Raw genomic sequence first — 10,339 nt, forward strand, 5'->3', positions numbered from 1 at the left:
AACACCCCAGAAGATGCCACAAGCACCACATAGAAGTAAAACGGTAGTAAAAGGGCACCGTGTAAAAGTACTTGGAGAAAAAAATCTGAAAACCTGACTAAATTCAGCAAGATAGAACTCAAAATGAAAAGAGCAAAAGCTACAGTAAACACCTCCAGCTGCTATTTTACAATAAAACAGCAATGTTTTATTTTAAATAGCAGTTTACATCCTAGTTTTTGGGTAGTCAGTCATCATTGGGAGTCACTTCAGTCTTAGCTGCAGTTTCTAAAATCCAAATAGAAGTCTTCCCTTAAAATTTCTTTTCAAAAAAGGTATGATGCCACATCAATAAACTCATAAAGGATTTTTCCTGCTCTTTAACAATTATCTTATTTTCATTAGGTAATGCATGAGACTTAAATTTCTTGTTTCAAAAATTTTAGTTACTTCTCCTCCTTTAGTTACAGAAATTTCAAATAAATATTTAATGACAGAAGCACCTTCCTTAAGTTTTGTAAGTAAACATCGTCAGCAAGACTTACCCAGAGGGCTATGACAAAATGAAATCTCATGCAATAATTCTGCTGCTCAAGTCAAGCTTAAATAGCACATAAATGTGTTACAAAAATAGAAGATTAGATATGACATGATTCATTCTAGAAACATCTCCTAATAAAAGAAATATTCAAAGTGACATTGCAAAATGAGGGAGATAAGAAATTCCTAGAGTAAAGAACAGTGGAAGAGGAAGCTTTGTAAGCACTGCTAGGCATTTCATTGTGAAGTGTTGTTGATTAACAGATTCATTAACAGATACAGGTTTGATAAGTAGTGCTGTAGAGGGCCAGATTTCAGAATCGTAAGACACACCTTTAAAACTCCATAGAGAAATGCACAAAAATGGTGTCTCTAATATGACTGATGGTTGTGGTTTTGGGCCCAACACGACAACAAAGGAATAGCCCCATGGCTGCTCCCCACCCCCCCAAACACACACTCTGGGTTGAGGAGGACAAAGCTGATGGGTTGAGACAAAGGACAAGGAGGGTTCTTCACTGATTAAGGTCTCCAGCAAAACAGACTCAACTTGGGGAAAAAAAAAAATTAATTTCACACTAATTGAACACCCACCTGCACTGATCTCCTTCAGTGCTCTTCCCCTGCAGCACAGCTCTTCCCTCGCTCCTTCTCTGCTCAGGTGTTTTATCGGTTCTTTCGTATGTTCATCGCAGAGGCGCATCTTTTGTCCCTCTAATGGCTCCTTGGCTGGGTTTGGAGCAGGGGCAACTTCTCACTTCTTCCCCACTCCTGGGGCCCTTCCCCCACTACCAAAAAACCCACCCAATTTAGAACACTGATTTAAATAATTATTATAATCTAAATTTTCCATTTCACTGCATGTTGTGTTCTGTATTGTTAACAAATACATGAAACTTATATAACTTCTCACTTACCCAAATTTCTAATAGCAAGCTGTTAGCACTGTTTTATTTCTGTTTACATCTCCACTGTAGCATTCGCCTAACACTTTTTTTTCAGGAATGTTTTATAAAAATTGTGGGCATTTTTCCAGTGCTTCTGTAAACTTTCGTTTATGGCTTCTCAGCTCTTTACAAGATGTAAATTAAGTGTTGCACGCATCTCAACTCCTTTCACATCCTAGTGCCCCTTTATGTATGAAGTCATTTGTCGATACCATACTTGGTTGTTGAAATTGTATGTAAAACTTAGATTTGGAGCGGGAGAGGAAGAAAAATAATTACTTTTAATAACACTCATTATTTAAAATGTTTTTTTCAGCCTTTTCTAAGCATTTGACTTGATTGAATTTTACTGTAAAATGAAACTAGATACCACTATGTGTCCTAGTAATTTTAATTTTTTTTTGTACCACACCAAAAATTGGGATTTATATGAAAAAAGTGGGGTTTGTATTTTGGTACTTCATGCACTAACAGAACTGATTAATAAGCAGGCTAAATGGAATATTGCAGAGTATGTTGTGTCATTGGAAAAGCTGCATGCAGTTTATTGAGAAAAATAGTTGTTCAACGTATTTTAGCTTTTTTTTTTTCCTGTAGTACTTGCCAGTCAGTTAAAAAAAATGAAGTCAAAGTATTCCGTTCCCCCTGACCCCAATACTGCTTTTTTCTAATTCTCTGGTTTTGTATCCAGTGATACAATAATTTCACATTAAATGAAACAGAAATTATATTGTTTATTTTAAGAATATCCTTATTGCTGGCTTAGGTTTTTAACCTTGACCTTAATGTATACTATTCAATGACAGAATGCAACTTCCTGCTTCTTTGAGTCTATTGACAAATCAAAATACTCAAATAGACTGAAATGATGTAAAAGCTTTTAGTGACTTTAGCTTTGAATATACTCATTTGAATAGCTTTCATTATAAGGATTTATGTATTGAATTTTAAGTGCCTGATGTAGTCTTTAACTGTTTTCTCCCCTGACATGCAGAGATACGTATATTATATGAAAGAACATTTGTAGTTAGAAAATTAACTGCTTTAATTAGGGAAATCAGGAAGACTTCAATACTAGTAAGGTATTTTTTTATTTTTACCTTTTCACAACTAAGATATAAATTCATTTGCTCATGTTCATTGCAAGCAAGTGTAATGATTCCAAAGTTATTCTGTTACTAATTTTCTTTATTTTTTTAATTTATTTTTGTTTTCTTATTTTTTAGTCATTTGTTTCCCAAGGGTTTTCACTGTCTTTTTAAACTGTGCTTTCTTAACTTGAAGAGCGCAGAAATTAGCAGAGGAGAAATTCTGAGATACAATGTGTGCAATACTACTTTTAGTATAAATTAAGCAAAATGATCTGAGAAATTTTTTTCTGGTTATTCATGCTGTATGGCTGTAAATTGAAAAACAAACTGGGAGGCTGTCTGAGTCTCTAAGCAGCCTTAAGACCTTTTACTCCTGTCTGTGACAGAGGCAGAACTTCACAGTGTTTTAAAACATACTTTCCTTGTCAAATGTGCTATCTAGCAAAATGAAAACCGAAATGTCTGATGTTTCTTATAACAAATTATAGTCAGAAAGCAAAAGCTATGATGTATTTTACTCATTGATGGTTAATTACATTCTCAGAATAGTGTCAGTGTCTGACCATCAGTAGTGATACAGTGACATAAGATCATCCAAAGCCCTCATTTATTTGAAAGTTTGGGACAGTCTTGGCTCAGGCTCTTGTGACATTGCCTTCTGCATCTACCAGCTGCAATATACATTATCAAATACTTGTCTGCAGTGCCTGATCTAGCTCAGCATTCTAATAACTCTCCCATCTGTTGCAAAATGACCTGGAAATAATTTTTAGGGCTCAGTGTTTCCCATCCCTGAGTGTGGGATGAAGAGTAGTTCTTTGCAGTTCCAGGCAATTTCAGTCATGCTTGCACCTGGTACTGAATCTAGTCTGTCAGATCTAAAAGTAGCAGTTGTCTTTTGCAGAATGTCTTGCTTGTGGGTTTTTAGATATGTTTGGAGATTGCTGTGTATTGTAGGCCTCTCCCAAAGTATGTAAGGTGAGATTTATACTTACAGCTAATGTTGTTCACAAGTGCTTCCTGTATTTGGTGTTCCTGTATTCTTCTTAGGCTTTCTAATATCTCACTTTTTGAAATTATCTTGATATTTACAGAAAAGAAGTGCAAGGAGTAAGTATTTGTGTGGCTGAGAAGGGTCTTGTGTTCCTTGCAAGCAGTAGAGTACCAGTTGTTGTTTTTTTTCCCTGTTTCTGAGATACTGTACATGAATTAACTATGATCTTGAGAGAACACCATCTATATTGGTAGAAAACAGGTTGATTGTTATCAGTGGGTTTTTTTTCTCTGTGGTAGTGTGGCTATACTCTTTTAGTGCCAGAAGCCTTGATTTGTAATGGGATTAGCCTAGTTTCAGAAAGTGTATCTGTCTCATAGTTTAAACGAACATGCAGTATAAAAAGGTCAGGGGTGATAACAAAAAAAAAGGTTAACTTATAAACAACATTCCTGTCCTCCATCATTCTCTCTGTTAGCACATCTGCCTGTGAGGTCAACTGCAATTATTCCATTTCATTCCTTCTGAATACTGCATTGAGAATAAAAAGACTCTCAATGGTAGTTTGATGACTAAACGCTTCAGTGTTAGCTTTGTCAAAACCAGCTGAGTCATCCTAACTCTGTTCCAAAACAGATCTGATGTTCTCCCCTCCCCATATTCCACTCCTCTGTCAGAAGAGGCCCCATGAGCCTTCCTTTATGTGGTTTTAGATGTCTTCTTGGTTCCCCAAAATAGTGGTGGTTTTGTGACACCTTAGAGGACCTGAGGTAATAAGTAAGTAATTGGTGTAGAAAACAGAGGGCAAATTCATTGAGATCTCTAAAGCCCTGAGTAACCTGGTCTGACCTCAGGGCTGACCCTGCTTTCAGCAGGGATTTTGGCCCCCCTATGAGGCCCTTTCCAAAATGGATGAGCCTGGTGGGGAGGAAGAAGCTGGAAGGGGCATTTAAGATGAACATGCTTGAAACAGAGGAGAGATTCAGAGAATGATTTGACTGAATGGTAGTCAATATGTTGATTAGCTGCAAATGTATTCTCTGTAGTATTCTGTCCTTTGGGTTTTCACTTCTATGTTCTTCAAGTGAGCCTTGTGAAATGGTGAAGGAGACATGAATGAGGTGAAATAAAACTTGCGACCAGAAAGAAGCAGGTTAGAAAAACGAAGATGAACAGAACTGAAGCTGGTAATTGGAAGTAAATAATTCAGCAACAGTATATGAAATAGAAAAGAGAAGACAAGAATAAACTTCTGCGACGCTCCTAGGGTACTGAAAAACATATTCCTAATTTCTTTTACTAATGAATACCTAGGTTTTCTATGACGGTCTTAATCAGAACACCTCTCTATACTTTTACTATACTTACCTATCTGCTGAGAGATATATAACTCAGGCCATGTACTGCAAGTATAAAAACTAGGGAATGAATAGTGGCAAGAAGGTGATTCTGTGAGTATACTAATAGGAAATGCAGCCTAAGAAGAAATGCAAGTCCCTTAATGAAGGGTGGAGTCAAACCTGTGATGGACACTATGGACAGTATGGGAGTATTCAGTGCCTTTTTTTTACCTCAGACTCCAAGGGCAAAGCCTGCTTTCACACCCTTTATGTGCTAGTACACTTTTGAAAAGAAAGCAGCAGAGCAGTAGGTTAGGGACATCTCAAAGATGCTGTAAATAAATGGAATAAACCCAGGGGTTTGGAAATTTTCAGTGATATGATTGCAAGGCTGCTGACTATTGTCTGTGAAAAATCATAGTGGTCAGGGAAAATTTCTGGTAACTAAACAAAGGCTTTAGTAGAAATGAAAAGGAAGGCTGAGGATCTGTAGATCAGTCAGCTGTTCCCTTCAGAAGTCAAGATCCACCGTCTCTTGGAATCCATATCCAAACAAGTAGGGTATATGATGAGAAAGCCAACGTGGTTTTAGCAAAGGTGAAACATGCATGATCAGCCTGATTGCTTTCTGTGAGGAAATTACTGTTTGTGCATGAAGTTGCTACAATCAATGCAGTGACGCTTTTAGCTTTGTCTCCTGCTGCATTCTAGGCTGAGGAATTACAGGCTGGATATGTGGGTTAAAAACTGGGTGGGCTGCTGCAGTTTTAGTAAACAGAGGCTCAGTGTCCAGCTGTCGACCAGTATTGAGGAAGGTGTCCTAGGAATTGCTGCTAGGGCTGATGTTTGGAGTCTTCAGCAGTGAGTGGAATTATGAGACAGCATACCCTCAGCAGGTTTGTAGATGACACTGAATTAGAGTGAATGGTTGATAAATTGAATGTTAGAGGTCCAATCCAGATACATCTTGATAAATTTGAGCATTTAGCCAACAGAAACTTCATAAAAATTAATGAAGAAAAGTTCTGCAGAGGAATCTCATACATCAGTAAAGATTAAAAACTAGCTTGCTGAGTAGCAGGCTGACTGAAAAGGACTGGGATTATGCTGGATACTAAATTGAATGGAAGGAATTTTGTCACAGGCAGGTGTATCATAATGTGTCAGAATAGATATCTTCATTAATGCCTTTCAGTGTGTTGAAATTCTCTTTAAAACTCTTTGTTACAGTTTGGACCTAAATAACTTAGAGATAGCAAAAGGATAAGGGGGAAAAAAACCTCACAAACATCCATGGTACTTTATCTAGGAAATACAAAAGAACTATGGTTCCCACTTTTTTCAGCATTATGGAAGACAACAGAGTAATACCATGGCTGCTTCAGTGTTTGAGGATGAAAGCCTTTTAGTGTATGCGATTGCACATTTATTTCTAGAATATTAAGTACTGTATGTATGTTATGATGCCTATCAAAATGCAATGGATTATTATTGCATGAAAACAGAGTTCTTAATCTAAATCAGATAGAGCTATCAATTAAAATATGTCTAATATTACTAATTAACTAAGGATTATCCTTATTTTTATACATTTGAAAGTGTCTAGACTCAAACATACGATAAGATGCTTGCATTTCAACTTATCCTGTCAGTAATGCATTCCAACAGAAAACCTGTCATCAGTCTAAATACAGTAATTTGCACAAGTTCCGAAATTGTGCTTAAAACTGGTTTTAAAATTCTGAATGGCAATGAAGTAATAGGAGAAGATGCTTCCACACTGTTCTCAGACTTTCAGGTAATGTAAATTGACTTTAAAGGAACTGAACTAATTTACTCCTCCTAGGATCTGACATATTATTGACCAGAATATAATTGAGAATTCCTGTGTCCTGTATTAATGTTAATTTTTGTTTTCTTACCTGAAGTAACTTTTTGAACATTCCTTCTTAGAAAAAATGTTTTGTTTGTTCCTTCTCCCTTCTTGTTTCATCATACAAGCCCAGAGCACTGATTTTCTCAATACACAGCTTTAAATCTCTCCTGCATCTATATGTTCTGAACTAGCTGACTTCATTAAGTATTTCCATTCCTGCACAGACTTGTATAAGCTATTTATCACCAAAACCTTAGGGGAAATGATTGTTCGCTGGCTTTCAAGAAGCATGGAACATAGCTCCATCTGGCTTAATGAAGATCAGCTCTTCTTTTCCTTTTTCTCTTTTTCCTAAAGCTTTTTGCCTTTATTCCATTTTGAAAACTATGAAAGTCTTTCATGCCATCAGGCTCTAGTTAGCAGGTAATGTAGGTGAAATTGCAGAATATTAGACATTCTACAGGGATGAAGGGTAGTCTGAAAGAGGATGTTGTCAGAATGGAGCTGATAATCTTCAGTCTTGTGTTACCTTTTATAATTGCATTTTTATTGACTTGTTCAGCAAACACATTCATACACTTGACAATTGATGGAGTATCATACATCAAGGTAATTGGTAGGTAGTACATATCGGTCTTGTTTTCAGATTGTGACTCTACTCTGCTTGGAAGGAATGTCGTGTAAAATATATTGCCACAAGTTCTTTTGTGATCTATGAGGAGTCTTGATTATATATGGTGGGGTTTTTTCATTGTAATCAGGAAAAAGGGTAAGAAAAATTACAGTCATTTAATGGCTAATTTTGAATCTGTCTTGTTGAGGTTTTTTTGGGGGGGGTTTATTGCTCAGATGCTGAAACTCCATAGATGCAAAGAGTGAGAAGAATACATGGCTGTGTCATATTGCTGATATTTACCTGTATGAAATTAAATTATAGACCCTGGGGCAACTTTAATTCACAGCACAAGAGGCTTGCATTTATTGTTGTATAGTCTATTAACCTAGATGTCCTCGGGTTTTTAAAACTGGTAATTTTAAGTCATATGAGGCCCTCTACTGGTAGCCATTTTAAAATGGATCAAGTTAAGATTTTTTTTTAAAAGAGAAAGGAGAGATGACAATGAAGCTGTCTTTTAAAGTTGTATTTAGAAATTGTATACTGTGAGGTTGATGGTTTTTTCAGCTATTCTTGCTTTTGTCATATTTTTACCAGGTGTACATTCCGAGCAGAGTGGCTCTTGTGCTTCAGAATATGGATATCCCAAAATGAAGTTGTCTGTAACTGTCGCTGAAGAAGCAAGTCATAGAAGAAGTGCTGATACGCTGTACTAGTACTAAGTATAACAAAACTTGCTCTAAGGAAGCTTTCTGAAACTGAGTATAGTAATATTAGGTCTTTAAAACTTAAGATTATATTCACATATAATTGCAGAGCTCTTGACTTGCTAGAGCCTCTTTTGAGGAAACTTTACAAAAGAGGCAGAAAGGAAAATGTTGGTTTTGTAGTTCTAGTAGTACAAAATTACACTTAAGATATTGCAAAGCAGCAGGTATTCTCAATTAAATTGTTGTTTACAGAATTCTATCATGAATAACAAGAGTGATTCTGCTCCAAAGTTTGTAATTTCTTATAATCCTCTCTTTGATAGTGAATTCAAATGTTCACGATATATTAATGCTTCTTACTAAAAGTAAGTAGTTTGCTTAGATAAAACAGAAGTTTTTGGCTAAAAGGCAGCCTTAACGGTTTGTGGGACCTGATTTGAGGCTCCTCTTCTTCAGTGAAGTCCAACACAGAATTAAAAATAGATATCGAAATGTATGAGAAGGTCCTCTGAGACTATTGTATGTTGCCAATTCTTATTTAATTAAAATTGCACAAAAATGCTGAAAAGCAAAATCAGCAGGCCAATTGACTGGTGATCTGCTGATGCTATTGTGTGTTGCTTATTTGCTCCCGCTCAAATTGCTTAGTCTGTGCATCTCACTTGCTACAGCTGCAACAAAGGACACAACTATTTTATTTAACTGACTAAAATGTTCAGTGAGAAGTGTTTTTTGTTCTTACTGCAATGATACCACACTAGAAGATGTTCTTAAAATGTAATTCTTTCCACTGCATTTATTTCACAAATGTCAGGACCTTGCAGTACTGATTCCTCTATTTCCAGGAGCTGCCTTTCAGCTTGGAACATGATAATGTTCTTGCACTTTTGTAACTTTTGAAACATTGCTTCTCATGAAGAAGCAGTCTCAAAATACAGTGATCAAACTAAGGTGGTTTTTTTTCCATAAAATCAAGGTAGTTAATTATTGGAGTGCTGCTAAGATTATTCAAGTGAGTTCTTTCATGAGCTACAACCTTTTTGTAAAGAGTAAGATTTTGTATATTTGAAAATGTATTGCAGAGTGTTCTGGAAAAATAATACCAAAATTAACGAGACATGCTTTATTTTGTTCCATTTATTTAAAAACATATTTGAATTGGTTCTGAAATGAATGTCTTTTGTACAAATCTGATTTTCTAACTTTTAAAGTAGCCAAAGAGGAAGATGTCCGTGACCATTTCCAAGTCATAATTTTACCCAGTATCTTCGTGAACCATTGTGTAAATTACTGAAGAGTTGTGCCAACACTGAAAATCTATTCACGGTTCTTGGAATGCTTGCTTGTGCTTACTTCTTAAGCAAAATAAGGGATATGATGGAATAATGCAGCATGACGGAAAACAGTCTTTAGCAGAGTTCACGCTGAAAGGACTTTTATGAAGATCCCCAGTCTGCTATGTTCTGTGTGACAGAATTTTATATGGCAGTTGAGTATCATAATACTGTTTAGGATCATGCTTCATTTTCCTCTACACCGGGTTTGATCATTGTTTGGTAGTGGGCTAATAAAAGCATTCCCATTACACTAAGACTTTAAAGAAAATACACTGAACTGTTTTAGCAACTGGAACTCATTATCTTCTTTTTTTTTTTTTTCCCAGATTGTTTTCCTTGTAGTGAAATAACGAGCAACTTCTAATACATGTTACATTTACATTGTATTGATCTAATATGTTTTATAGGGTGGTTCGTTTTTTTACTGGCACCAGTTCCAGGTTTCAAAATGTAATAATGCAAGGCAAGTGTCTGTGTCAAAACTTTTTTTCAAGAGGAGGAATAAATGTATGATGTGAAGTATAAACTATGTAAAATTACATGCAAAATAAACTCTGAGGAGGATAAAACAAATGCATATATGGTTTCATTGCTTGTAGTGTAAAAGGATTGTGTAGTAGTCTTAACACTGGAGGAGGGATTTTGCTGTGTCTTGAAATCAGGAACTTGTCTTGGTCAGAAACAGTCTAATGAGATTGGTAGAATATTTGTCCTGCGCACATTTCTTCTTCAGGTTCTTCAATATGAGGGTGGTGGATCACTGGAACAGGTTGCCTAGAGAGGTGGTGGGGGCCCCATCCCTAGAGATATTCAAGGTCAGGCTGATGAGGCTCTGAGCAATCTGTTCTAGTTGGAAATGTCCCTGCTTTTATTGTAGGGGGGTTGGACTAGATGACCTTTAGAGGTCCC

At 36.2% G+C, this 10,339-nt stretch overlaps 1 protein-coding gene across 1 annotated transcript in view; it reads left to right on the forward strand.

The window, feature by feature from the left end:
* Positions 1-10,003, forward strand: part of GBE1 (1,4-alpha-glucan branching enzyme 1) — a 160,184-nt gene extending 150,181 nt beyond the window's left edge. Inside the window, exon 16 of the mRNA XM_051640281.1 lies at positions 7,981-10,003. Within this exon, the coding sequence (XP_051496241.1) occupies positions 7,981-8,037 (57 nt within the window). The 3' untranslated portion in view covers positions 8,038-10,003. The remainder of the gene's footprint in view (positions 1-7,980) is intronic.
* Positions 10,004-10,339: the final 336 nt, after the last annotated feature.

Source organism: Apus apus, chromosome 1 (genome assembly GCF_020740795.1).
Source record: "Apus apus isolate bApuApu2 chromosome 1, bApuApu2.pri.cur, whole genome shotgun sequence".
Taxonomy (NCBI): domain Eukaryota; kingdom Metazoa; phylum Chordata; class Aves; order Apodiformes; family Apodidae; genus Apus; species Apus apus.